The following is a 27,674-nucleotide window of genomic DNA, read 5'->3' as shown; positions in this document are numbered from 1 at the left end:
CAGCCCGTTCACCGGGCAGGGCTCGTCCTCCTCTGCAAGGTGGGCAGCGGCGCAGGAGCAGCACGTCACGTATGGGGTGTTCGGTGTCTTAGGCACATGCAGAGCACGAGCGCAGCCAAAAGACCGCTCTGAGCTCTGCATGTCGGGCCTGGGAATGCAAAAAACCATCTGGTCGCCTCCGTCACCTGCCTGCCACAAGCGAGTCAGGGCTCTGGGCTTGTGCTCCAGGCTGAGACCCCCGGGCGCTCCCTCCCTGGCACAGCCAGCAGCGGTCAGCCGGGGAAAGCACGAGGGGCTGGAGCAGGACCCGTGCTCCCCTGTGGAGCTGCCGGGCTGCGGGGCAGGATCTGGGGCAGACCTCCTCCCGGGGGCTGTTTGCTGCTGGGTTTTCCTTTGCCCGCAGGGCCGCGGTGCAGTGCCAGGGGAGGCTGCGGGCATCCCAGGGAGGTATCGCCAGCAGCGCGGGCGGCTGGCAGCACCTCCGGAGGGCTCGGGGTGCCCAGGCTGTGGGCGATGCACGGGTGCTGCCCGCGCCACTGCCAGGGACCGTGCACCCACGTGCGGGGCCCCCACGCCACGTCCCACGTGGTTGTCACCTGACTTGGCCGTGGTGACCGACCGCAGCAGCCTCCAGCCTCCCTTTGGTTTTGTTTTTCTCATTTTTTGGAAGGTGAAAGCTTTCAAGACTGTCAACACTTTTCTTGCCAAAAAATAATGCAGCCTAAGCCAGAACACCCTGACCGACAAAAAGAAGATTAATATGTGAGTTTTCAGTTTCTCAGAAGTAAAAAGCCCCAAATGGTGTCAGAAATGGATATGTTCTCTCAGGCACTTTAATTAAAATAAATCCAACCAGGACGTTTCCTTAGCAGGGTCACCTCTGTGCTTTTAAACTGCTTTGTTAAATCTCTCCCCCGCGAAGGGGTCTGGCTGCTGTCTGACAGCGGGGCTGGCTGTTTGTCTGGTTTCCCCTTCAGGGGGTGATTTGAGGAGGGGCTGTTTTAAGGGGAGAGATGGCATCGGTGCTTCATCAGGGCTGCTTGACTGAGCGCCCCAGCTAAGGGGCTCAGACCCCATTTTCCCATTGACTGTGCAGGATGAGGGGCTGTGCTGGGGGCTGGGGGCTGGTGGGAGCCCCCTGAGGTGAGGAAGTTCAGCCCCTGCAAGCAGCTCTGGAGTGCAGCGTGAAGCACCCTGGTCTCAGGACTAGACCCAATTTGCATCGTTAAGATCTGCGTAATGTCAAATTCGCTGGATGAAAGGAGGGAAAGAGACAGAACAAGTCCAAGGGAGCTGACGTGAACACGCGTGGGATGCTGGCTCTTGACACCAGGCTGCGTGCTGGCCTGTTATTAATAATCTGGCAGCAAAGTTATGTCCCTGCAGCGGGACGCAGCTCCAGCGCCCTCGCTGCCGAAGCCACAGCCTCAGCACGGCACTCTGTGGAACAGGGAACTTAGCTGGGAGCCTGGTGAATAGACGGTCAGATACCTCGGTGATGGGCATCTGGGGTAACCCAGAGGAGCTGGAGATTTCAGCGCTGAGGTCATGGCTGGTTTATGTCGGCCCAGAGTGAGGTCCAGGCTGGCAGAAGCCACTGAGAGCTGAGGACAGATCATAAAAGTGGTGTGCGGGTCCCTGCCCCGCACCGAGGGGGTCCCTGCCCCGCACCGGGGTCCCCGAGGGGCGGTGACCGGGCGCACCTGGGTCCCAGCGCCCCCGGCCCGGCCCCGCGCGGGGGAAGCGGCCGCCCCCCCGGGCCGGGCCGGGCCGTGCCGGGCCGCCCCCCTCCTGCGGGGGCGGGGACGCTGCCGGGGCCGGCGGAGCGCGGCGGCAGCACGGCCCGGCCCGGCCATGGGGGCGGCCCAGAGCCAGAAGCCGGCGGCGGAGGGGTCCCCGCAGCATCGGTGAGTGCGGGCGGGGGGGTCGCGGTCCGTCCCGGGGTCGGGGCCGCCCCGCTGCCCCCAGCGCCGGCTCCTTCGGGGCTGCTCCGGCGGCGGCGGAGGGAAATGAGAGCGTGGAGGGGTTAAAGTGGGGGGGAAAGCGCCGTTCCGCCCCTGCCCCCCTTCAGCCCCCCCAGCCCGTGCCCCGACACCCCGTCCCCGGGGTTCCCAGGCTGCAGCTCAGACCCCTCCCGCGGTGGGAGCCCGGGGCAGCTCCGTCACCCCGCGATTTACCCCGTCCCCCTCGCTGCGAGGACCCAGCAGCGATTCTCGGTGCCGCCGTTGGAAAACCAGGTGTGGAGGTGGGGGCTGGCAGGGGGTGCAGGGGCTGGCTGGGGGTCCGGGGGCTGGCTGGGGGTCTGGGGGCCAGTGAGAGCCAGGGGCAGGGCTGGGGGAGCTGCTCCTCACCAGCTGGCTCAGATGCTGCAAACGAAAGGGAAAGCGTGCCAGCTGCGGTCAGCAGGAAGACTGGAGGCACCTTATCTGTAAATCAACCAAAACACTTCGTGGAACATGGAAATATTTACTTTAAGTGAGCTGCCCTGCGGTGCCGCGCTGGGAGCTTTGCTGCTGCTTCTCTGAGCCAGCCTGTGCTGCGGGGACACTGGCCAGGCCACGGGGACCTGGTGCCCAGCTGAGCACTGAGTTTGTCCCGGAGCCTTTGCCAGCCTTAACCGAGCAGGTGACCCCGCAGCCAGGCTGCAGCTCTTCTAAACGTTTACAAACACCCCTCTGTTTGCAAACGCTGGGTTCCGACAGGGAAAACAAGTGCTTTCTCCCCCTTGTAGCTGCTCAGCCCGCCGTTATTCCCTGCAGTGTCTCCCAAACACACATCAGAAGGTTCCCAGGCAGGAAAACCATCCTGTTGTTCACTGTGTGCATTGGAGCCGCTCCTCTCTGCCCCGTCGGACTCGGCTGCTTCTCCTTCCCACCTGTTTGCTCCACCTTGAGCAAACTTTGTTTTGTTCCCCTCCCGCCCTTTATCATCTCCCTTGCCCCGCTCCCTGTGCCGGCTGCTCTCCTCGCTCCTCAGCTGCCCCCCCATCCCTGCCAGCGCCCCAGGTTATGGGGCTGAGGGGCTACCCGCTTCCCAATATCACCAAGTCCTGACTAAACCCAGGGAGCCGAGGCCTGACAAACACCTGATAAGAGCGTTCCTGCCGCACAGCACTGGTATTTTTAGCAAACAGAGTGAAGGAGTTGGTAGGGGAGCAAAGGAGCAGCAAGACGAAGGCAGATGCTGGCGTTCATAAACCATCAGGGTGAAAATCAGGCTGGAACTCGCGTGCCTTGAGCCTGTTTCTGCTGAATTGCTTTGCATGAGCTCGCATCCATGCGAGCAGCGTCAGTGGGATCAAGCTGTGGTTGTCGTTTTTAAAATGCAGGAATAGCCGCGCGTTCGTTGTCGCATCGGTCCTTTTTAATGCAGTCACAAACGTTTGTGTTTATTAATTTGATGGTGGTGTGGTGGGGAAAGACAGCTGGAGCCCGGGGGCTGGTTGGTGGCGTCTGGGGCCCGTGTGTGACAGTTGTGTCCTTTACTTCTATTTTTGTAGAGCTATTTTGATGGAATGTGCAGCGATGGGAACTGTCACATCCCGGGGCTGTGAAGGGGGCCGGGGGAGCTGAGCTGCTCAGCAGCTCGAATTCCAGAGCATTCGGTATTGCACTTCTCAGTCCCGTGACCTGTGACTGGGCTGCGGCTGCGCCAGGGTCAGGAGAGGCAAAAGGAACCTGGGAATTTTGCTGTCGCGGATTTGCCCTGTCGCGGTCCTGCCTGGTCCCCCGGCAGTGACCTCGTCGCAATGGTGGGAACATGCCCCAAAACGCCAGTGGGGTTGGGTCGCTGCCGCTTTCCACCCCTGCTGCAGGGGTCAGGGCAGGGGTCGGGCTAAGGCGCCCCCTCCGCTCCTGGGTGCTGCGGGCAGGGCGAGCCCGAGGGAAGCCGCAGAGCCCCGGCCCCCCCCCGCGACCCGGAGAGCCGGAGCCGCTCCGCAGCCCTCGGAAATCCCGTCCTGGAGTGCCCTCTAGTGAGAGCACCGCCGGGCTCCGGGGGTGCTCTGGGATCCTGCGGGATGCTCTGGGATCCTGCGGGATGCTGCCGCGCCCGAGGGATGCTCTGGGATCCTCCGGGATGCCGCCATGCCTGGGGGATGCTCTGGCATGCTCCAGGATGCTCTGGGATGGTGCCGCGCCCGGGAGATGCTCCGGGATGCTCTGGCATCCTCCAGCATCCTCTGGGATGCTCCGGGATGCTGCCGCGCCCAGGGGATGCTCTGGGATGCTCCAGGATGCTGCCATGCCCGGGGCTCGCTGCTGCCCCTGGCAGGGTGGGACCCCGAGGCCCTCGTCCAGCGCTGATGCTCTTCCTGTGGCCTTGGTTTTCTGCTTGCCCGTTGCTTGCCCTTTCCTGGGGCCTGATTCCCTTCCTAATTCGGGCTGTCAGGGAGGGTGAGGCTCTCCTCAGGGCGCTCTGCGGCCCGAGCAGGTGAGCCGCAGACGGGAGTTACCAGCATTAATCTTTTCAGTGTCACTGCGAAGGCCAGGAGACGTATCATGGAACCATCTCTCTCCCCGCTGTTTGCTGCGCGTCGTCGCTGGCACACACAAGCCTTTGTGTGAATAGTTCTCTTAATTCCCCAAGTCTACATTTTTCACAATGCGATGGCAGAGAATAACTTACCTTCTTACTGATGCATGGGCCTGCTTTAAACTGAGGAAAACATGATAAATAGAGTAGGGTGGCGTAAAAACAACAACAGAAGAATGTTCCCATGAAACACCTCGTGCCTTCTTTTCTGGAGGAGGTAAATGTTCTGTGGATAAAGTGCTTATTACAAGCTTTTAAGCAGACTTATATAGCAGCAAAATATGGATTCATGTTGTATCGGTGTGCTGATCTCCCCGGGCTGCCCTGCAATCCCCTGCTGAAAGGTCCCTTTCACCGGGGCACGGCTGGCAGTGCCGTCCTCCCGTCCCGTCCTGGGGCTGGCTGCGGGGAGCCGAGCCCTGGTCCCCACGAGGGAGTGAAAGGCCCCGGAGTGGAGAAAAATGCAAACCCACAAAAGATCCATTTCTGAGCTAGAAATGGAAGCGCTGGCTCGCTGCTCTGTGCCCAGAAAAGCTCGGCAGCCAGAAATAGATGTTCTCCTGCCTAATGAAAGGGCTGAGAATGGCAACTGCAGGTGCACGCCTTGCTCTGACCCGGGGCACTGCAGCTCCAAACATGACTGTGGCTGCGTGATACCTGTTCCACAGCGCGTATTTCCCACACCCTTCCCGGGGACTGAGGTGTGGTAACAGTGAGGAGAGTGGGGCACGAGGTGTTTGTGGGACGTGAGGCCGGGCGGAGGCCCTGCTGCCAGCCAGCCAGGAGGAGATTCATCCTGGTATAAAATAAGGGAAAGTCCGTCTGGGTGCGGAGCTGTTATCCCTGGATGCAGCCGCCTTCCGGCGAGGATCAGCAGCAGCAGAGCGAGCGAGGTTTTGCATCTTTTTGCAGCCTTTGTGACACCAGGGCTCTTCCAGCTCCAAAATCTTTGGGGCTCCAAAGAGCAGAGCGCTGCTGCTCTCCCCCTTCCCTGGAAAGCCAAAGGACGGGAGGTGACAGCAGCGCAAGGGACGGCCCGTCCAGCTGCTGCGTGTGCAGGCTGCAGCTCACCGCGCCGATGGAAACTGCTGCCAGCTCTTTATTTGAACGGGTCAGCGTCCTCCCTGCTCTGCAGAAATGTGTCTGCTGACTGTGCCGAGCCGTGTTTGGCAGCCGGGGCCACCGGTGTGGCTGACAAAGTCAGGTTGTCTCTTCAGCATTTGATTTGCAGCCTGTGTTGCTGCCAGGCTGGGTTGGGTGCCAAGCTGGAAAATGCCACTCGAGGCATTTTCTTAATTGCTCGTCGTAAACAGCAAGTGGCAGCAGGCTCTGCTCTTGCACTGCTCCGGTATCTGCCTGCCCCAGGGCCCTGCAGGCCAGGAGCTCTGCAGCCCGTGCCCGTGCTGTTCAGTCCTGCTGATCCCGTCCTCTCCTTCCTCTGGGCGGTGGGTGGGAGCGGGGGGGTCCTCGCTGGGCGCGCGGCGTCTGCGTGCAGCCTTCACAATGGGAGGATGCTGCTGGCTTCCTCCGCTCATGCGCCCCAGCTCCCTCGCCCAACAAGTGGGGGGGCTGTGGAAGTCAGTCCACACGTTGTTCAGCTCCTTCCCCTCCGCAGCGGAGGCAGCTCGCTCCTGCTGCTGGCACCCACGCCAGCTGCTGCTCCGGCGTCGTGCGCGTTTCTGCTCTCTCTGTGCTGTCCCCGGCAGAACCCAGGCAGCCGGTTTGAAACGCGGCGATGCCGTCGCTCCGGCTGGCCTGCGGGGTCGGCGGGGGTTCGGTGGGAAGGGGCAGAGGGAGGAGGGTTCAGGCTGCAGCGAGCGGTGCTGCAGAGCAGCACGCGCTGGAGATCTCCTTATGTAAAACCCATCTGCAGAAATCAGCTCTGCCGCCTCACATGGTGGGAAGGAGGCTGCTCCTTTCTGCTCACAGCGGGCGTGGGCGGCAGGATGCTGAGCTTCTGCTTCAGCCCCTGGGTTTTGGCTAAGCTTTGGTAGGTGTCACTTAGTCCCCTCTGGCTCGGTGTCCTCTGCGTGGCAGCAGGGAGGTTTGCAGGGCTCCTTGTCCCCTGGACCCCGGGGATGTGGAGGGCAGCACTGTGCTGTGGCCAGGGTGATATTGTGGGGTGTGGACACGTGAGCTGCTTCTGCCGCTGGCCCGCGGTGGGAACCTTTGCCCTGGCTGAACCAGAGGTGTCTTTGGGAGAGTCTGGAAATGTTGTGTAAGGGGATACAAGATATTCTTTGACAGAGGCCAGGCGATAAAAGCGTGCAGCAATGACATATATTTAATAAGGACACCAACAGATGGAAGCCTGGAAGAAAGGATCCCTGTAGCGAGGTTATTTGAGCTGCTCCGCAGTGAGGAATGAGCCCTTTGAAGCATCTGATAGAGGCTGGTGTTAGAGGCAGCCAGACCAGATGGACGGGTCTGCTCTGACCCAGAGGCCTCTCTGCCCATGCGGAGGCATTCCTCACACGGAGCTGGCTGATGATTCACAGGAAAGCACCGGGCTGTGGGCTCGGGCTGCCACGTGAGCACTTCGTGTGGTTATGGAGGGCCAATAGCGCTGCTTCGCCATGGGCCGGGCTGGCTTTGCAGCGGGACAGTGGTCTGCCCTTTCCCAGGTCATCCCTGGGACCTGCCGCGGGGCGCGGGGCGAGCGGCAGCAACTGTCCAGAGCCAGTAATGCCGCTGCCTGTAACAGATCTGCTGCCCGAGCCCCCGACATTCCTCACTTCGGGCACTGCGTGGCATCGGTAACGTTACGCTCCTCTCTCTAGCAAGTGCGTGGGAGGTAATGAATTTGGGAGCGGGAGCCCTCGTTAGGGGGAAGACTCCCAAGGGAGGCCAGCCTGGCCGTGTTTATTTCTGCAGGGACTGTGGGCTGTTATTTTTAACAATAGTTTAATAAATAAATAAACCAGCTGCCACGGAAGGATATAGCATCAGCCAGGGCTGCTGAGGCCGGTATTTCCTTGGAAAATGGAAGGGGCAGGTGTTTCCCTGCCCTCTGCCCCTGTCCCTCTGAGTCCGACTGCTCGGGAGCCATGGGCTCCGCCGGGCACTGGGCAGCCCCCCCACCCTGGGCCAGGCTGCCCGGGGGCCGCTCGCCCTGTGGGGCAGCTCCCGGCGAGCCTGGGGCGTTCGCTGGCACGTCCAGAGTGGAAGGAATCCGCCGTCCCGCCGGCTGGGTTGCAGCACAGGTGCAGCCCCCATAAGTGTGGGATAAATCGGGGGGGGATCTGGTTTCACAGCCCCCGGCCCGCTGGCGCGGGGGTCTCCTTCGGCGCAGGGGGTGTGGGGGGCGGTGGGGCACAGCGCAGCATCCCGGGGGGGGGACAGTGGGCTCGGGGCTGGCGCTTGGGCGGCGCTGGGAGCGATGTGCCCCCCCTCCGCGCAGGGGCTGCCGCGGCTCCGCGTTTGGGCAGAAATCGGTGGATTTGACAGTTTGCGTGGGAAGGGAGGGAGGGGCGCGGCGGCGGCAGCCTGTCCTCACCCGGGCGGCGGGGTGGGGGCTCGGGGGCGCTGCCCCGCATCTCCCCCCGCATCCCCGTATCCTCCCGCATCCTCTCCGCATCCCCCCCCGCATCCCCCCCCCGCCGGCGGGCGCGTCCAGCGGAGGGCGCGGGCGGGCGGCGGGGCCGGGGGGGCTCCCGTGGGCCGGTCCCTCCCGGGCGGGCGGCGCCGGGGGGCGGCGGGGGCGGGCGCTCTCCCCGCCGGCGAGTCGTGCGGCCCGGGGGAGGCCCTTGGCTGGCGGCGGGGCGGCGCGGCCGCAGTGAGCCCGGCGGGGAGCGGAGCGGGGAGCGGCGCTCCGATGGCGTTCAGCGCCTGGCAGATCCTCTCGCCGGTGCAGTGGGCCCGCTGGACCTGGTCGGCGGTGCGGGGCGGCGGCAGCCCCGAGGGGGAGGACGGCGGGGCGGAGGGCTCGGCCCTGGGCTTCAGGCAAGTGACCCGCGTCCCCTTCCCCGGCCCGGCTCCGCCGTCCCACCCGCGCGGGGGCGGCCACGGGCGGCGTGCGGGGCTGCGGGCGCGTCCCGGCTGCGCCCTGTCCCCCCCCTCCCCCGGCCCCCGCCGCCCCTCGCTGCCCGCTCGCTGCCTGGCATCGGCTTGGCTGCTCCGCGCCTGGAAGTGGGGGGGGGGCAGAGGCTGCCGGAGGTGCCCGGCGGGGCTGGATGTGCCCGGCGGTGCTGGGCGCTGCCCGCCCGGGGAGGTGCCGGCGGGCGCAGGGCTGGAGCATCCCGGCTGGTTTCCCACGCCGGCTCCGCGGCAGCGCTCCGGAGCGCGGGGGGAGATGCCGGCGGGGCTGCCGCGGCCGTGGGGTGCGTGGCGGATGCTCACGCAGCCTGGGAAGGACCCGAGAGCCGCAATCCCGGAGGCCCGGCCCGGATGCGGGTTGGGGCGCGGGGGGATGCTCACGCTGCCGTTTCACCTGCTCTCCCTTTCCGTTTGCCAGCGTGTCCCGCCGGACAGGAGCCAGCGGCCGCCGCAGGATGCCCACGGCCGGCCGGGCCGGGAGCCGGCCTGGCTGGAGGCGTGGGCAGTGTGGAGGATTTCAGAGCTAGCCTTGAAAGCGGTAATTCCTCACTCTTTTCCCCCTCCTCGGCAGCTCGGACTCCGAAGGTAATTTTGAGACCCCCGAAGCAGAAACGCCGACCTGCTCGCCCCTAAAGGAGTTCTGCGAGCCACCGCCGGGATCGCCGGAGCCCGAGGCCGGGACCCAAGGTAAGGAGCCAGCACGCACCTTCTGCTTGTCGGCTCTGTGCTCTGGATGCGGAAAGGCAGGGTGGGGTCAAGGAGGAGAAGTCGCTTGTTTTGAATAATGCCTGCCACATTTTCTGTGGTTAGTGGCCTGGGTGGTTCAAACGCCAGGACTCAGGGCTGTGTGCGGTGCTAAGGGCTGTTCCCTCGCTTGAGTGAAACGTTGGGTTTATTGAATCGCTTTGGAGAGGAGGGGGCTGCACTGCGGGCTCAGAAGGGTCGGTTTGCCCCCCTTAGCTTGTGCCTACGCAGTGCAAAATTATCGTTGTGCTGTTTTGCAACCATCGGTCGCACCCTCCGGCCGCCCCCAAGCCCAGCCTGAGGAAGAGCGAGGGGCTGCAGGAGGCAGAGCATTAACCCTTGGCCTTTTGGGCACCAACTCCCCCCCCGTCGTACCCTTCTCTCCAGGGGAGATCGCAGTTGGTCCCTGTGGCTGAGCTCGGTGTTTGTGTCTGGTTTTGTGCTGCTGGGAGGAGGCTTTGAAGCTCCAGGACCTCTGCAACAGCCGCTGGAGGTTATCAGGGCAGGGAGGAGACCTCCCCTTCCCTCTGCTCTCGCAGCAGAGCAGGGTGACTGGGCAATGTCAGGACGTCCGTGAGACCCCACGGGTGGTGGCGGAGGGGCAGCATCTCTGGGGCACGGGGCAGGGGGCCGGGAGGTCCCGGACGGGCTGTCCCGAGCATCCTCTGCCCTCACTCACTGCTGCAGGGCCCCGGTATGGCACTGGCAATATTGTGCTTTTCCGGAATGCTCACAACAGTGGGCTGGGAGCTTCCTGCTCAGCTCGTTTCAGAGTGTGGTAGCTCGAACCAGACCCTGGGTCCTCCATGTGCAGGAGCCCAAGTACTGTGTGACCTTGGCAGTAACAGGGTGCTGTGGCTCTCCATCTTCTGCGGTGTTGTTTCACTGTTGGCATGGATCTGGGTGCCCATCACCGTGGAAAACACAGGTCGGTTTGCCTTGGTGGAGAGAGCGCTTGGTTCATCCTTCTGATAATCGCAGCTCTTGGAATAATCCTTCCCGTTTAAGAAGGGATGATAGAGGCGTCTTTGCTTTGGGGGATAATGTCTGGGGAGGACGAGAGAGGAGATAAAGGTTTTCCCAGCAGGTATGAGGATCTTTTGTGCCAAAGCTTCTGCTCAGGGAAGCGCGTTGCCTCAGACTCCAGGAGTCACCGTCCTCAAAGCGCGCCCGTGTCCCTGCTTCCCGGGGCACGGCAGCGAGGGAGCCGGCTGCTCCCGGCACCCCACGCACAAAGGTCGCAGTGTTGCGGTGCCAAGGGGACGATCTCCGGCAAAAGCTGTTTTTCCGCGCTGGCTGGTGGAGAGCGGGATGTTGGAGGCAGCACAGGGCCAAACCGCAGTGCCGCTGCCCCCAGCTCCATCCCTGCCCTGCCCGCGCTCCGGCTGCATCTCTGGGGTCTCTGAAATGGTGGAGAGAAGGGATTGCCCAGGTGCGGCGTGCGAAGGCATCCTGGGGTGTTAAATCACCGTACCTTAGGTAATCTCTGCGTTAAGCCCTCATCTTGGCAGTGCTGCTCTGCAGCAGCGTGTGCCCTCTCATCTGGCTGCAGCAGCGGTGATACACGCCGTGGTGGGAGGTGATCCAGCGTGATGGCTGCTTGTCAGCGCTGGAACCGCCACGCTGCCGTGTGCGGGGAGCAGCTGCTGCCTGCGTGCCCCTGGGAGGGCAGCGCACCAGCCCAGGCACCCGGGCTGGCACCCAGGCTGGCACCCGGGCTGGCACCCGGGCTGGCACAGCCTCTCCCAGGCGCGGAGGGACCCTCAGGAGCAGGCACCCATCTGTCTTACAGCTGCAGCCTCACCCTTACTTGGGATAAACAGGGTTAGGAAACTTGTAAGACAGAAGCGGTGACCCGGGGGCTGGCTGCTCTGTGTGCAGCTGAGGGGTGGCCTGGGTGCGTTAAACCCTGCTCTCGGGGACAAAAATTCAGGGGTCCCGGTGCCCCGGGGAGGGGCTGCACTGAGGCTTTGTGCCCGCTCAGGATCACTCGGACAGTTTTCCTCGTGCTGTGTGGGGTGGTGGAGGCTGTAGCTCTGTCCTTTCCTTGCTCAGGTTATCTGCAGCCATCTGCCAGGAGATGTTCTGTGCGAGGAAATGAGCAGAAGCAGCAAACATGGAACCGCCAGCGATGGGAACAGGCTCCTCGGCTCTCGCTGCTGTTACCCTGGCGCAGGGCACGTGTTTTCCGGCGCGCTGGCGGCAGCATGGTTTGCCGGTTTGCTGATTCTTAACAGAATAGATTTAAAAATAGATCAACGGCTGCTGAACAAAAGCGGAAAGCCAAAAGAGGAAAGAAGTCGTTAGCTACGTAAGCCCGGGCTGACTGCACCAGGCAGATATCCTGTGCTCAGCCTGCGTGCGCGGGGAAGGGGGACGTGCGTGACTCGGGTCGGGGGCTGCGGAGGGCGGAGGGGTTGTTCTCGCCGGCGTTTGGCATTCAGGGCTGCGCGGAGGATGGCTGCTGCCTCGCTTGGCTGCTCTATGTGGGCTGAAAAGGGCGCGGAGCCTTCGCATCGCAGCGCCGCTGCTGCCAAGTTCCACTGAATCGTTTAAGGGAGCGAGGGATGGCACGCAGGAAAGCTGTTCAGCCAGCCCGTGTTTGTGTTTAATTTCAGCCCGAGGAAGACAAGCGCAACGATTATAATGCACGCTGCGGTGCCAGACTGTCCTCTCTGTACGGTTTTCTTTGGAGAGTATAAAATCCCCGTTTTCACTTTGTACCCTCCCCTCCACGCACGCTGGCCGGGCCAGGAGCAGGTTTGCGCTGCTGGTTTTGGGGATCCACGGTGCCTTTTGCTGGACTGGCGTTTGGGCTCGATCCTGGGGTCGCCGGGCATGCCTGGCTGCTGGCAGTGTCTGTTTTCATGCAGGGACTAAAATGTCCTCAGCTGCAGGGCACAGCGCCGGGGGAAACGGGAGAGCTCGGGGTCACCTTCCCGGGATGCTGCTAAAGGCTCGCGCCCAGCAGAGCCGGGCAGCTGGGGGGTCGGGGTGCACACCTCCGCTCTGCCCCAGCATCCCCAGGCCCTTCGGGTCACTGGTTTCTGCATCCTGTGTAATTGTTCCCGCAGGAACGCTGGGGGGCCTGGGGCCAGGCTGTGCCCCCCAGCCCTCGCTGGGCAGGAGGACCCGTGCGGGGTGGGTTTGCCTGGGATGCCATCACCTTTGGGACTGCTTCACAGGAGGGTGTTTTTGCAGGCAGGAGGGGCAGGGGCTGGCTCCCCGTCCCTGCGAGAGGCAGCCGATGCCCTGGCTGGTGCCCTGGGAGCACCCCTGGTCCCGCAGGTCCCTGTGGCGAGGGCTCTGCCCCACAAACCATCGCGCGCTTCATCCTGGCAGCGCTCTCCGGGGGATTAATTGACCCCATCGCTTTGCCAGCCTCTGTGCTCTCTGTATGGAGCGATCTCGGTGCCAACAGGAGCCCGTCCCGGGGTGGCCTCAGCCCCTGAGGCTGGGGTCCCTGGGGGAGGTGGAGAGCTCAGCCCAAGCAGGGCTAAACCCCCGAGCTTGCAGGAGGGATGGTCCTCCTTCAGAAGCTGACCAGAATCGCTGGCAAGCTCCTGGGCAGCCCTTCACCTGTGCCTCCTGCCTCCCAGTATATTCCAGTTCCTCAGCCTCCCGGACTGGCTGAGCGGGCGGGCTGTGCTGCAGGCGGGGGAGAGCGGAGGAGCTGGGCTGTCTCGGGCACAGAAAGGGCGTGAATCACAAAATGGGAAGACCTGGGAGGGTGGTTCTTCTAATTTTTGTGCAGAAATGGTTGTTCTGAGCGATGGTCACACGCAGCAGCCCTCCTCTCCCCGCCCTGCAGCCGGCCGCGGTGGTTTGCATGCCGCCTGCTTGCTATTCAAGAAGTAATTACTCATTGCTTGGGTTGGAAACCAGGATGGGCTTGTGTCTGTGAGAACGGCGGCTGCAAAACCTTCCGGTGGGAACGTAAAATGCATTTGAAAGGTGCCTTTTGCCCTGGCTTTGAAGTCTGTTCTTCTATTCAGGACCGTCTCGGCGAGGTTTAAAACATCTGAGCAGCACAGCAAGTGTAATAAAGTTTTCTTTGGGGTCTGTTAAGGAGGTTTTCTTGGTTCCTAAGGATGGAAGGGCCTGGCAGGCGCTGCCTCGGAGGGTTTTCTGGCCGCACTCCAAGTACGTTTCCACTGGGTTTGTGTTTACTGATGCGTTTCTGGGGCAGCGAGGCGATGTCTGTTTGGAGGGAGCTTTTCTGCAGTCGGAGGGAGCTTTTCTGCAGTCTCAGGGAGCGCACAGCCCCTCATGATTCATTTCCATGGCTTTTAGCATCCTAGGGATCAATTATGCAAACGAGGAGCCATCAGCTGAGTCAGGGCTGCTGGCTCCATGTCCTGGATTAGCCCCGGGACCAGATATTTGCCTGATTCACTTTCCTTCTGCCAGCCTGTGACTCGCTCAGTCACCAGCGAACGTGAGCTGGTTGCAGACGCCCGGTGACAGGAGAAACCTTTGCAGGGAGATGCGGGTGTGGGGGTCCGTGGGAGCTCTTCATCTGCATCGTGGACAAACCTCCTCCCTGCAAAATGGGGCACGCTCGATGTGATGCCCCTCCGCGGCCATCACCGGTGTGTCAGGGCAGGGGAGGGGGACAGGCGGGTTTCCCTGGCACAGGCTCGGCGTCACCCCTGCCGCTGCTCCCAGCCAGGTTCTCAAACCAGTCTGGTCCTAGGGTGAGCACTGGTTTTGTTCTGCCCTTGGAGGACCTGACTGGGCTGCATCTCCCCAGAAAGGGTCCTGTGCACGCCCTGATGGGTGCTGAGCACCCCGCATCCCATCCTGCCTTATCCTGGGTGTGTGTGCAATCGTCCCGGTTGGGATGCGGGAGAAGAGGTGCGGATGAGCTGGACAGGGGGGACACCGGGTGTTCTCCTCGTGTGCCGGTTGGTGGGTGCAGCTTTCGCGATGCCTCGGTGGATAAGGAGCTTCCCCATCCCCTGGCGGCAAAGAAAAAATTAAACAGTAAAAGGATTTAGGGGAAGGGATCGGAGTAACAGTGATTAAGTCACGGACTGGGATTTGTGATTAAGAAGCTCTGACGGTGTGGTGAGCCTGGGGTGAACGCACGGGCGTGTTGGTGGGTCGGCTGGCGGGGGTAGAGAACGGCTCCCCGCAGGGGCTCGCCCTCGGTGTGCGGTTTATGTGCGTTTTCTCCGCTGTGTTTGTGGAAAGAGACCAAAAGCCAGGGTGACGGGCTCGTTCTGGCTGGTGGGGAGGCTGAGCGTTGGGTCAGTGGATCCCCCATAAAAATCTGACCCTGGAGCAGCCCTGAGGAGGGGAGAGGAACCCCTCTGGAAGGGGGTGCGTGGCAGGAGGGGGTTTAACCGGCTCCTTTTATCTTTTCAGAGCCACGTGGCCATGGTGACCTGCTGGTAGGGGCAGCCCGCCGGGACAGCTCGCCTGGGAAGCACCCTAAAGATGAGGCTCAACCGGAGACCGGAGCCCCCAGAGCCAGCTCGGATGCTGCAGGGGAAACTGACCCCGAAGACTCGTCCCTGACGCAGCCCCCGGCTGAGACGCAGCCCCCGGCCACCCGGGAGCGGGGCATGTCGGGAGGGGACCCGGTGGACGCCGACGCGGGGCTGCAGGCTGATGCCCTGGCCCAGGAGTGCTCGCCCAGCTGGGACCAACTCGGGAAAGGGAAACCACCTTCGCTGGGGAGGAAAGCAGAAGAAAGCACAGAGGAGACCCCGGTGCCCCGAGCATCCTACCCGTTCGACCCCGAGCAGTACGACGAGGGCGTGAACCCCTTTGTGGCAGGGGGCTGCCGGCTGCAGGGCTCCCCCCCGGCGTCCCCGCGCCGCCTCCCCCGTCCCGGCGGCAGCCCCGGTGAGCCGGGGGGGGACCCGGAGCCCCAAGGGCAGGTCCCAAAACCCGAGGTCGATGTTACGGAGCAGGGGGAGAGCGCGGAGGCCAGGAGAGCTACGCCCAGGAAGGGCAGCAGGATCCCGGCCAGCAAGCTGACGCCGAAGAGACACCGAGAGCCCCCCAGGAGACCAGCCGAGGATGCGGAGAGGGGTCCCACGGAGCCGCCGCCGCCCCGGGGCTCCCCCCGGCTGGGTCCCGAGCTCTGGGACAGCGCGGATCTCAACCCCCTCGGCGCCAGCTCAGCGCTGCAGAACTCGCCGGCTCTCTCCAAGGGCTCCTACCAGTTCGACCCCAATAACTTTGACTCCGTGGATCCCTTTAAGCCCACCAAGACCCTCGCCAGCTCCGCCGCCGACTCCTGCCCCACTGCCGAGAACAGCCTCAACGAAATCCTCGAGTCTCAGACGCTGGAGGTGCAGGACGACCTCGTGAAAGGCAGAGACTCCCCCAAGAAGCCCAAGTCCCGCCTGATAACGTGAGTGCCGGCGCACGGGCTGCTGCTCCCCTGCCCCGCGCCTTCGGAGCGAGCCCCGAGTACCGACGTACCACCCCGTGTCCCGGCGGAGGGGCAGCTCCCCTCTCCCCGCCGGTGCTCCGGTCGTTCAGGGGCGGATGGGAGGAGAGGGACGGGTGTCCCGGCGCGGTGCCGGTGCCCAGGGTCCCCAGGCAGCGTGGGGAGGGCTGGATCAGGCCCCGTTTCGCAGGGTCACCTCTTTGGAAGTGCCCTCGGGGCTCCAGGCCGTGGGGCCGAGGTGCGGGCGCTGGAGGGTTGTGGGCTCAGAGCAAACCTGGCCCGGAGGCTTGAGCTGGGCTTGCGCGAGGGTTTGTGGGTCGCCTGGAGCTTGTGACCGCGGGCGCTGCTGGGACATTTTGTGAGCTGCCACTGGGTTTCCTTTTTATAACAGGGAGGAGGATGGAGGTTAAACAGGCAGGTTGGTTGTTGCTCTTATTACCTCTGCACAGGAGGTAGGGAGCTGCGTGTCCCTCACTGAACTATTTAAGTGCACATTTAGTTCCTGATCCGTGCTATTTAAAATCCCCGTGTAAATGGTGACGTCTCGTGGTGCCTCCTGGGAGCGCAGACAGCAGTACCCTCCTCTGGGAACAGCTTTAGTGGCCAAACTGGGCTGTTTTCTTGGTGTTTCACCTGTTATGTCACAAACGTCCTCCAGCCCGGGTCTGGGCGGTGCTGAGGTCTCAGCCTGACGCTTCAGATTGCTGCTGGGCTGGGCTCTGCCCCGGTCCTTCCGCTGTAATTTGTGATTGTGCTTAACACGGGCAATTGGAGCCCGTTGCAGGGCTAAGCAGGAAATCAGCTTAAAAGGGGAAATTTGAGGAGCGCAGAGTTTGTGGCTGGTTTCACAGTAAAACCAGAACAAGCTGCCCCTCTGCTAACGGATCCGCTGGTGGGAAAACCAGCGAAGGGCTTTGACAGAGAGAGCGGATAAAACCCAGCAGGGAAAAATAAGGGTATGTTGGGTGGTTTTTCTCTTGGAAACACTTTGCAGGGCGTTAGTGGAGATGATCTAAGGGTCGGCGTTCCCGTGTGTGGTGGGAGCTGGCGGCAAGGGGCAGCAGTGGGGGGTGCTCAGGCTCCCTCACCTCGGAGCACCCCAGGCACTCGCCTGCCCTGGCAGCGGGGTTTGTGGTTGGATCTCCTCCTGCCGCCGCACACGGCGATGGCAGCCTCAGAGCACCCTGTGTCTGTGTGCTCCTTCCGAAAGGACAGCGCGGGGCAGCTCGCGGTGCTGCTCCAGCTGAGCGTTAATGTCCAGGTCTTTTCGCATTGATATCCAGGTCTTTTCACACGCTCTTCTTCTCTCCATCTGTCTTTCTCTCTCCCTGTCCGTGCTTTGGGGCATCAGGACTACTGAACAAGTCAGATTTCTCTGTTTTCTCTTGTAAGTACTCTCTACTCTGTTTCTTTCTCCTTTTCCTGTGCTGGTTTTTGTCCCCTCTCTCTGGGTGTGTGCTGGCTCCGTGGCATGCCGGCTCCTCTTGCCCTTTGGCTCGTGCTCTCGGCTGTCTGCTCTGTCCCCCGCACCCCCCGGCTGGGTCCTGGGGGCGAGGGGGGCGAGGAGCCGTGCTGGAGGCGGGTGCCTGTGCTTGCTCCCGCAGCATGCCCGCTCCCAGCGCCCCTCGGTGATGTGCAATCCAGAAACCAGCTAACGGAGGGGGAGAGGGTTCCATGCAGTCCGGGTCCCTGAAAGACGGGGAGGTTTTAGCCCTGAGGATGAGGGTGTCCTTTACCCCCTCCCACGCCAAACCCCCAGGGAGGCGGCTGCTGTAGAGGGGCAGGGTGGGGAGCATCAGCGGGGAGGTGAGGGGGTCAGGGGCTGTCTCTCCTCTGGCTCCAGGACGTGTGGCTCTCAGGGGAGCTTTGCCCTCACAGCCAGCCCCAAACAGGGCTCCCTTTAGCTCTTCGGTGGCTGCCAGAGCCGACGTGCTCGTGGCTCCCCTTCGAAGCATCCCTCCTGTGCCCAAAGCTGGGGCGGTGGAGCGGGTCTGCGAGATCCTGGATGGGCTGGAAAGCCCAGCTCGATAAAGTAGCCTTCACTCGCTGCCCTGCGCACGGTGCCGCTGCAGCAGGGCCGTGCTGTACCCCCGTGGTGGGACACCGGTGAAATATCAAGTGCCCCGTGCTGTGTCCCCTGGGCTTGCTGCTGCCCTGCGCCTGCATCCTGCGGGAAGGGCACGCAGCAGGGACCAGGGTGACCCCTGTTCAGTGTCCCGTGATGCTCCATGTCTCTTGCAGCTTGTCAGCCCCCCTGGACCCTCTGGGGCTCCTCTGGCTGGGAATGCGGGCAGGGGGCTGCGTGTCCCGGCCGTGGGGCAGAGCCGCAGGGGCTGCCTTGCCTGTCCTCTCCCCATTTCCCCACCCCTTGAGTTACCGAGCTGTTACCGTGGTGTGGGGGGGCATCAAACCAGCATCAGGCAGTGTGATAACAGCGGCCCCGGGAGTCCGGAGGAGGGTGACCAAGCTGGTGAAGGGTCTGGAGGGTCTGACCTACGAGGAATGGCTGAGGGAGCTGGGGGTGTTTAGCCTGGAGAAGAGGAGGCTCAGAGGTGACCTTAGTGCAGTCTACAACTACCTGAAGGGAGGGTGTAGCGCAGTGGGAGTCGGCCTCTTCTCCCAGTCAACCAGCGATAGGACAAGAGGACACAGCCTCAAGCTTCGCCAGGGGAGGGTCAGGTTGGACATTAGGAAACATTTCTTCTCAGCAAGGGTCATTAGCCATTGGAAGGGGCTGCCCAGGGAGGTGGTGGAGTCACCATCTCTGGAGGGGTTTAAGACAAGCCTGGACATGGCACTTAGTGCGCTGGTCTAGTTGCCATGGTGGTGTCAGGGCAATGGTTGGACTCGATGAGCCCAGAGGGCTCTGCCAACCTCATTGATTCTGTGACCACACAATTCAGAGAGGGTGGTGAGGTGCGGGAGCAGAGCTCGTGCCCTCCTTGGCGTCCCGGGGGCGAGTGCCATGACACATGTCATCCCGTCGCTGGTCCCTCAGCCCCTGTGGGCTTTGGTGACACGGACCCAGCGCTGCTGGGGCTGGTCCACAACTGTCCCTCCGCTGCCTCGAGCTGACCCGGCGTGTCGGGATGTGGCTGTGCACTGCGAGGAGCCCAGGACACCGAGCTGGAGGGCATCCAGCCACGGGACCACCTGCACGAGCACCCGGAGCTAAACCTTCTCGCATCTGCAAGGCCCTTCTCCGTGGGACAGCGTCTGCGTCTGGCAGAGGGAGCGTTCAAGGCACGGCGGATTGTCCCGGTGCCCTCGAACCAGCAGCCCCCTGCCCCGGCGCGCGGGTCTGGCTCACGTGGGAGACGCGTGGATGCTGCGGGGACGTCCCAGACAAACCTCCAGCTGCCGGGACAGGGCATGGGGCGGCCTGGGATGGTTCCTGCCTGCAGAAAACCCACGGGCACGCAGACCCCGGGATGCCACCGCAGGGGTGCAGCGGGGGAATCCGTCTGTGCCGGCTCCTCGGCGATCGCCTCTCGCCATCGGCGCCGCGGGTCCTTCCTCTGATCCTTGCCTTCAGCAGGAATAAACACCTCCAGCACAAACCCACTTGCTCTGTAGTCGTGTGTTTTGTTCGCTTGTTCCCTCTGTCCGCTCCAGAACTCGCTCTGCCTCGGTATTTCACTGGCGAGGGGGTTGCTGCTCGCGGCGGGTGCACTGCTGGCGCCGGGGCTGCCTCCCCCTGCTTGGGCTGTCCCGCATGCGTCCCCGCGCCGCCCGCGCCAGCCCACCCCTCAGCCCGACGCCTCTCTCTCCTCCGCAGGAGCGGCTGCAAGGTGAAGCAGTACGAGACGCAGGCCCTGGCCCTGGACGTGGGCGCTCAGGTACGTGGGGTCCGAACCCGGAGCTGGGATGCGCGGATGGCAGCGTGGGGGGAGCTGGGGTAGCCAAGCTTCGGGCTGGCGTGTGGTGGTTGGCGCCCACCCCGGGGTGGGTCTGTCCCTTGGGGGGTTCCTGGCCAGCAAACGTGCTCTGTTTTCCATGTGGTTCCTTAGGGACCCTGTGCATGGGTTTTAGCCCTGTCCCCAGCGTGGGCCAGAGCAAAGCGTGGAGCTCCGTGGTCAGGTTAATGGGTTTTGCTGGTTAATCCCCGGCACCGTGTGTTTCCTTGTGCCAAAACCTGCCAAGGAGCTGGCGGGGAGCAGCTTGGTGGTGGATGCTCGTGCCTTCCACACGCTGTCCAGGCAGCCTGGTTACCTGATCCCCACGGATTAGCTCGGTCCTGCTGAACCACATGCCTTGATCCCGCAGGATGGAGGAGCGTTGATCTCAGAAATCCCAGGTATTGCAAATCGGGATGGACGTGCCACCGATGAGGAGAAGCTGGCCTCCACCACCGCCGTGCAGAAACCGGCCGGGCTGGAGAAGAAGGGCGAGCCGGAGGATGACCTGGAGTACTTCGAGTGCTCGAACGTCCCCGTGCCGGCGGCGAAGCACGGCTTGGAGGCAGGTGAGGAGCGTCCCCGCTGCCTCCGGCTCTGGGGATGCGCCGTGCCTGCGCCCAGGCGATCCCCACAGCCGCTGGCACCGCAGCTTCACCACAGTCTGTTGGCACTGACAGGGCTAAAGGCTGTCCCTCCCTCCTGGTTGCGGGGTGCCCGGCCCAAAGCCTGTGCCAGGAGCGGGGCTGCCAGCAGTCGCTGTCCCAGCTTAGGGCTGTGGCTGATGGAGATCTCCATGTCGCTGCAGCAGACCCCCGCTAACGCGCCTGGTGGCACTTCGCTGTCAGCCTCTGTGTAATTAGCCTCTGCCCAAACCATTAAAAAATAATTAAAAGCCAGGCGACATGGCATTTAATCAATAGCAAAGTTACAGGTGCGAGCAGGAGAAATCACCGCGCGGGGGGTTTGCGCCGGTGCCCGTTCATCATCTCTCCTGGGTGCTGCTGGAGAGGAGAGTGGTCCTTTGTCTCTGCAGGGAGGGACGATGTGACAGCCAGCGGAGAGGCTGGGAGGGTTTATTTATTGCTGCTGTCTCAGAGAGCCGGGCAGGGGTGCGCAGGCTCGGCGCTGGCTGCAGGGACGGTGCTGTGGGCTGTGACAAGCAGCTGCTGGCCAGGGCACAGGGGTAAATGGGGGGAAACATGAGGAAATGTGCAGTCACGGGCGCTGCGGTGCCTCCTAGAATCTGCTGCTGTCAAGAATCGCAGGGGCCATGTGGCAGCTCCGTGGGAGGCGTTGGGCCCCGCTGGCGTGGGCTGGGGCTTGTGCAGCCGGGCTTCACCCCAGGGATGCGTCCTGCCCGCGCCAGCCAAAAGTGCAGAGCGACCCCAGCGTCTTCACTGCTCCTCCTCGGCCCCCGCGCGCCGGGGGGACGGCTGGTGCGGGTGGCAGCTGCGGGGACACGGGGCTGAACTGCCACCAGAACGGGGCTGACCTGCCACCAGAGGGGAGTGTGGGCTTCCAGTCCGGGGAGTGCAGGAGGAGAGGGTGGCAGGGGTGCAGGATGCGTCCCCCCTGCAAGGGCAGGAGCCGGGGGCTAAGAAGCCTTTTGGGAGGGGAAGCTCCGGGGATGCAGAGGCTCAGGGGTACCCCACCGCATCCCAAATGTGCCTGTGCCACCAGGGTCTTTTTTCCAGGTAGCTGAGGGGTTGTGTTTGCTTGTCTGCAGGCTTTGAAAAGGAGATCTCCAAGCAGCTGGAAAAGGATGGGCCTGGCATCTTCCCTGTGAGTGCCTCTTGCTTCCTCCTCCATCGCCCGCGGGGAGGCTCGGGGTGGCTGTGCCAGGGCTGGCGTGTGGCTCAGCGGGACGCAGGGGCTGTGGGAGGGCTGGTCCCCCGGCACCGCCGCTGCTGCCAGCCCCGCCGTGCAGAGGGGTGCGGGGAAGCTAAATGGGGGAGAACACCCCAAACAGGGGAGTGGGGTGAAGAGCAAACCCACGCAGCATCCCAGCTGGGTGCTTCCCCCAGGGCAGCCCCGGGCTGTGCTCCGTGGACAAGCCCCCCGCCGCCGTCACCAGCACGAGGAGCGACAGTCCCCTGGATGGCATCTGCCTCAGCGCGTCCGAGAAGACGGCCGTGCTCACGCTCATCAGAGAGGAGGTAAGGGATGGGGACCCCGTCCTCACCCCAGCGTGGCAGCCACCCGGGGCTGCCCCTCGCCGGACCCCTGACGCTGTGGGGGGAGCGGGGACAGCTCTGCTGTGCCCGTGGCGGGGGGTCTGGTCCCCTGCGCATCGCAGGCGTGGGGCAGCAGCCACCCAGAGCGCGTCCCGAGGGTCCCGTGTCTGCTGCCACCTAGATTATCACCAAGGAGATCGAAGCAAACGAGTGGAAGAAGAAATACGAGGAGAGCCGCCAGGAAGTCTTGGAGATGAGGTAAAAGCCTTCCCCCGCGTTCCCCCGCCCCGTGCTCCGCGTGGTCCCCGTGGGAGGTGGGCGAGCACCAAGGGCTGCCCTCGTGGCAAGGGGAAGGGGCGGCCCTGGGGCAGTTTGCTGGCAGCGGGGCTGTAGGTGTGTGTCTGCAAAAAACTGCTGCCTCTCACCTGCTTTTTTTTCTCCCTTCCTTCTAGGAAAATCGTGGCCGAGTACGAGAAGACCATCGCGCAGATGATAGGTACGGTGCCGTGGCCTGGCCGGGCGCGGGGGGCAGGGAGCTGGCTGCGTGGCCATCACCGTGTCCCCGCTGTTTGTCCTCCATCACAGAGGACGAGCAGAGGACAAACATGACGTCTCAGAAGAACCTGCAGCAGCTCACGATGGAAAAGGATCAGGCTCTGGCAGACCTAAACTCGGTGGAGAGGTCCCTGTCGGATCTCTTCAGGCGATACGAAAACCTGAAGGGTGTCCTCGAAGGCTTCAAGAAGGTCCGTACCTTGGTTCCCTCTTTGGTCCCTGGGCGCAGAGCTCCCACGCAGCATCGCCCCCGCTCTGTCCTGTGCTGCAGCAGCTTTTTCCCACGCTGCCGAGCTGGATGAGGAGCTCCAGCATGAGGGAGAAGCTGGGTCTGTTTAAAACCTTTTCTGTTACACTCAGACCAGGATCCATCATCCCATCAGAGCAACATCTCTCTGCTCAGTCCTGATGCAGATGGATGTACATTTTTTTTTTTCCCCAGAATGAAGAAGCTCTGAAGAAGTGCGCTCAAGATTATTTAACCCGGGTCAAGCAAGAAGAGCAGCGGTATCAGGCCCTGAAAGTCCACGCAGAAGAAAAATTAGACAAGTAATGTCATGCACAGGATTGCTGGGTGTGCTGAGGAGCTTTCTGTGTGCTTAAAGACCTTGTAGGGCAGAGTCTGGGTTTGGCTTCCCTGAGGCTGGAAGGCAGGAGCTTATTGATGTGAAAAGCTGCCTTTTACAACCTCAGGCTCAAGTGACTTAGACTGGCCGTTAAGTAAGGCAGCACAAAGCCCTGAATAGATTCTCTGATCTCTGCTTAGATTTTTTTAAAGGATAAACTGAGGTTCACAGTCTATTTACAGTCACTTAACGGGTTCCCACGTTTCAGAGGGCTCGTGTTTGGGTTGTGCGAAGGGGCCGCGCAGCCACCGAGGCTCAGCTGATGAGCAGTAGCTGGGTGAAGTGGGTGAAGTGGGTGAGGAACTGGTTTAGCTTCGCTCTGAGAAAGCAGAGTTTCCGTACAGGAGTTTGGAGGAGAATTAATCCAGTTTCACACAGGTTTTCCCATAGGGAAAACTCCTGATGCATCCAGGCGAGCCGGAGCCGGGCCCTGCCAGTGCCACGATGCTCCTCGTGCCCGCGCCCAGACGTGACCCCCGTGCCCTTCTCTCCCCCCGCCGCAGAGCCAACGAGGAGATCGCCCAGGTGCGCGCCAAGGCCAAGGCGGAGAGCGCGGCGCTGCACGCGGGGCTGCGCCGGGAGCAGATGAAGGTGGAGTCCCTGGAGAGGGCCCTGCAGCAGAAGGTACCCCAGCATCCTGCCGCTGCCCCGGGGGTCCTGCAGGGTTCTGGCCCAGAAAGTGTTTTGTGGTTTTGGTTTTGGGTTTTTCTTTTTGTTTGTGATTTTTTGTTTAAATGTACGACCGTGTCCTCTCGCGAGGAGGGAGATGCAGGCTCTGCCCGGGCGTAGGCTGCGTGCAGCGAGGTGGCTGCGGGTCAGGGCTGGCGTGTGGCCCTGAGCACAGGCGTTATCCGCGGGAGTCCTCAGGGTCTGCTTTTCTTCCAGAACCAGGAGATTGAGGAGCTGACCAAGATCTGCGACGAGCTGATAGCGAAGCTGGGGAAGACAGACTGAGTCCCACCGCCCCTCGCCCAGCACTCCGCACTTGGCCGCTTTTCTCGTCACGTCAAGCACTTTGCCTTATCGCCCCGGAGCCCCCCGGCAGAGAAGCACACGCGTCCGGCTGCCTGCGCCGCTCCGTCCCCACGCTGTCCCTGTCCCTGTGCCCCCAGGGCTCCGGGGCTGGGCTCCCCGCGGTCGGGCTGGGCGTGTGTCCCTCCTGGGGTCAGCAGCAAGCGGCCGCCGCGCCGTCCATCCGCACGGTGCCACCCCCCCGCTGGGAGGTGACGCCCCGGGCTCTGTCCCCCTCGGCCGGGTGGGTCTGGGGGTGCCCCTGCGTGCTCTGTCACTTACTGTCCTCACGTGCTCCATCGCACAGGTCCTGCCCTGGTACGGGGGTGACGCAGGTTGGGATGCACTGGGGAGGGGGACCTAGCGTGTGGGTGGGGAGGCAGCAAAGGGGGTTGGGGACCCCGGGCACCCACCACAGGTGGTTTGGGGTCACCGGTGTGGATCCTCTGGCTGAAGCAGCCTCCCAGTAGATCAGTCAGTTTAGGGGGAGGCAGAGGATTCCAGGGGCTGGTCCCAGTCTCTGGTAGGCGGGTGGAACATGGCACCGCGCGTTCCTGTCCCCGGCCGTGCCAGCCTCGGAGGAAGGCAGACGACGTCTCTGCGTCCGTGCACTTTATTGGCGTTTATGAGCACTCGGGTTCTCTGCTCACTTCTTCCCATTGGGCACGGTCCTGCCCCACGTGTCCTTCCCCCAGGAGCACGTTTGCTGCCACTTAACCAGTAGTTACTGAGGTCCTGTCAAAGGAGAGTCCAGCCAAGGGGGGCACAGGAGGGTTCTGCACCAAGACGTGTGTGAGAAACGGGGAGATGTTGGTTCTGGAGAGCTGGGGCTTGTCCACCCTGCCCCGGCCCCCTGCCCGCAGCCCTGGCACCTCCCGGGCCGTGTTACCGGGGGGGTCTCTGCTCCGCTTTAACACCTCACCCCTTTGCACAGCTGCCAGAAAGGCAAAACTTTTTTTTTCTTCTTTTTTCCTTTCTCCTCCCCACACGTCTCTCTAATGGGCTGGTGGAAAAGCCTCTGCTAGGTCATCTACAAAGACCGTTTCTGTTTGGGGAGTCCAAATGCCAGCCCCAGCCCCCTGCACCGTGACTCCCCTCCGTGTCATCAGCGTTCGGGGTTTCGCAGACCACAGCACCGCTCTCCTCCTCCTCATGTGTCTCGCTCCACAGCAGCTCTCCTGCCCGGGTGTGAGGGACCCCTTCTAGGCTGCGGGTGGCTGGGCAGGGCGGTGGGGACTCCAGGGGGTGCTGCACCTTTGCCCCTTCTGAGGGTCCGCACCGGCAAATGCAGACCCCTGCCCCTCTGGCCCCAGTGCTGTTGCGTCCCTGTGCTTGTCAGCGTGCACTCCCAGCCTGGGCAAAGAAGATTCCTAAGGAATGATTTATTAACTATAATATGGTTATAGTTACATATATATAAATATATATATAATGGTTATAGTTATATATAATAGAAGGCGTGTGTTTGTGAACGGGCAGGACTGTTGCATCTCGCGTGTTGCTCTCCGGCGTGCGGAGCCGGCCCTGGGGCTGGGGGCTGGGGGCTGGCTCGGCCCCGGGGCTGGGGGCTGGGGGCTGGCTCGGCCCCGGGGCTGGGGGCTGGCTCGGCCCCGGGGCTCCCACCCGGTGAGGCTGCAGGGGCCGACGCCAGCACTCGCTGGTGCTGCTGTTCCCAGGTGTGTGTTTGCCAGCAGGTCTCTGTCTGCAGTGAAGTGCCAACCAGTAACCACCCCGACTGCAAAGCGCTCCCCCCCGTCCCCCCAGCGTGTCCCCCCCAGAGGCAGGAACTTTCTCTGCAGTGACTACTACCCCGATCGCTTCGTGCCATGTACGTAACTGCCACCACCATCAATTTTATATGTACAATAATTTCCCTTTTTTATGTCAGGTAAATATTTGTAAGAGTTATACTCACACAAATGAGATTATTATAATGATTACTAATATATTTTTTTTTTCCATGTTTCATTGCCTGAATAAAAATTGTGTTTATCATTCTTGAAAGCTTTGTTGGTGTTTGTGAGGTCAGTGAAGGGTTTCGGAGAAGCTGGCTTTATCCTCTCGGAGGGGCCACGTGTGTATTGATGGGGTTGATAATGCAGTTGGTTTCGAATAGGCACGGCTGAAATCTGTGTTCGTATGAACAAGCAGTTCGGGGCTGTCCTGTGCACGGGGGCTCCTCGGGGCAGCGAGGGCTGGGTGACCCCTGCCCGTGCCCTGGGTTGGGGAGGGGAGCGCGGACGTGGGGCTCGCTCTATGCTCTGGGTCTGCTCTGGTTTGTGAGGGGAACGGTAAAAGCAAGTGAACAAGGATGGGGAGGAAAGAAAGGGGAGTGATGAAGGGAGGAGAGAGAAGGATGGCCGGGAGCGTGGAGAGGAGAGTGGGAGTTTGACTGCGAGAAGGGTAACGTGGGGCAAGGCAGCGAACTGCTGCCTGGAAGCCCAGCCGCTGCTCCTCCAGCACGGCGATCTGCCGGGAGTTTCCCTTAGTCATAACGCGAGAAAAAAGGGAACGGGTACTGAAACCGAAAAGAGCAAGTCTGGACGGAAGAGAAGCAATAATTCAGCACGCTGGGATCCAGCCGTGGAACTCCCTGCTGCAGGATGCTGCTGGAACAGAGACCTCGGTGAGGGTAAGAGGGTCCGAAGTCCTGGAGAACATGGAACATGGATATCGAGCCTTGTGAGGGTTAACACCAACAGGGATGCTTGGCTGCTCCCCACGGGAGGGAAGACTCCAGAAAGGAGATTGTTCTGTGTCTGCTGTGGGCCCTGCTCCTTCCCCTGGGTACACAAGGATGCTTATCTGTGGGGGACCCTAGGTGCTGGCGGGACCTCCAAAGGCCCTGGGGCAGAGACGTCCCCTCACGCCCCTACGTCTGCTACTGGGGTGTCTCTGCGAGTTCAGGGGGCTGCTCGCTCCCTGGCACAGGCTACAGCAGCGAAACATACTGAAAGCTCCAGGAGGAGAACTGCAAGGCTCCCCGAAGGAAGGAGGAGCAGTGTGACTAGCTGCCGTGTGACTGCGCCGTGGAGAACAGAGCTGCTTCAGATCCCGGCCCTGGTGCGAGTCACAAGGTCGGCAAGAGATGCCCCGGTATAAAAATACTCCATGGAACAGTTTAGTCTTTGCAAAGCAGGCAGGGTGGGGGGGCAGCCCAACAGAGCAGCCAGCCCTGCCTTGGGGCAGGAGAGTTACTTTTCCAACCTCCTGTTTTCTCTTTGTTTGTTTGCTTTTTTTTAATTCTAAGTATAACCCAGTTGCTGTGACCTGCATTTCCATAACTGGTGTTTTTTCATGCTTCAGGTCTTGGTTCCTGTATAGCACTTTCAAAAGCTCTACAGTGAGTGCTTGGCACTTTCAGACTCCGGCTCCATCAGTGTTTGCAGCTGGGTGAGGATGGGCTTTAGGGTCCGTGGCCGTCTGTGTGCGCGGGGAGATGGGCAGTGCAAGGAGTAACGCAGCAGCTGCACCGAGGGGTGATCCTGCCCTTAAAAGGTGCAGGAGGGGCGATGCCAAAATCCTGCTGTGTCGTGCACAGCAAAATGGGTGTCCGGGCTAGAGTCGCCCCGGGAGCATCGGCTTGCGATGATGCACGGTCCCATCGGGGTGTTGGCAGGAGGGGCGGAGGGAGGTCATCACTTCTTTTCTCCTGATGTAATTATTAAATGATGCCTTTTGGGCTGCAGCT

The 27,674-nt window shown here is 62.2% G+C and overlaps 1 protein-coding gene across 3 annotated transcripts; it reads left to right on the top strand.

Annotated features, from left to right (window-relative positions):
• The first annotated feature begins 1,821 nt into the window (after positions 1 to 1,821).
• Positions 1,822 to 25,987, top strand: TACC1 (transforming acidic coiled-coil containing protein 1). 3 transcript variants are annotated; one of them, XM_068421375.1, is made up of 14 exons: positions 1,822 to 1,907; positions 9,140 to 9,255; positions 14,683 to 15,679; positions 19,497 to 19,557; positions 19,985 to 20,183; positions 21,344 to 21,399; positions 21,642 to 21,773; positions 21,973 to 22,049; positions 22,244 to 22,287; positions 22,377 to 22,537; positions 22,789 to 22,895; positions 23,476 to 23,596; positions 23,858 to 24,350; positions 24,402 to 25,987. In XM_068421375.1, exons 1-13 carry the CDS (start codon positions 1,855 to 1,857, stop codon positions 23,924 to 23,926), a joined length of 2,193 nt encoding a protein of 730 aa, XP_068277476.1. In that variant the 5' UTR covers positions 1,822 to 1,854; the 3' UTR covers positions 23,927 to 24,350; positions 24,402 to 25,987. The 3 variants fall into 3 exon arrangements, with proteins under 3 accessions (XP_068277476.1, XP_068277478.1, XP_068277477.1); XM_068421376.1 differs by lacking the exon at positions 1,822 to 1,907 and adding an exon at positions 8,308 to 8,475; XM_068421377.1 differs by lacking the exons at positions 1,822 to 1,907; positions 9,140 to 9,255; positions 14,683 to 15,679 and adding an exon at positions 8,294 to 8,475.
• The last annotated feature ends 1,687 nt before the right edge of the window (positions 25,988 to 27,674 follow it).

Source organism: Nyctibius grandis, chromosome 33 (assembly GCF_013368605.1).
Source record: "Nyctibius grandis isolate bNycGra1 chromosome 33, bNycGra1.pri, whole genome shotgun sequence".
Lineage (NCBI taxonomy): Eukaryota > Metazoa > Chordata > Aves > Nyctibiiformes > Nyctibiidae > Nyctibius > Nyctibius grandis.
Note: the sequence above shows the minus strand (reverse complement) of the source record. Positions and strands in the feature narration are given on the sequence as shown.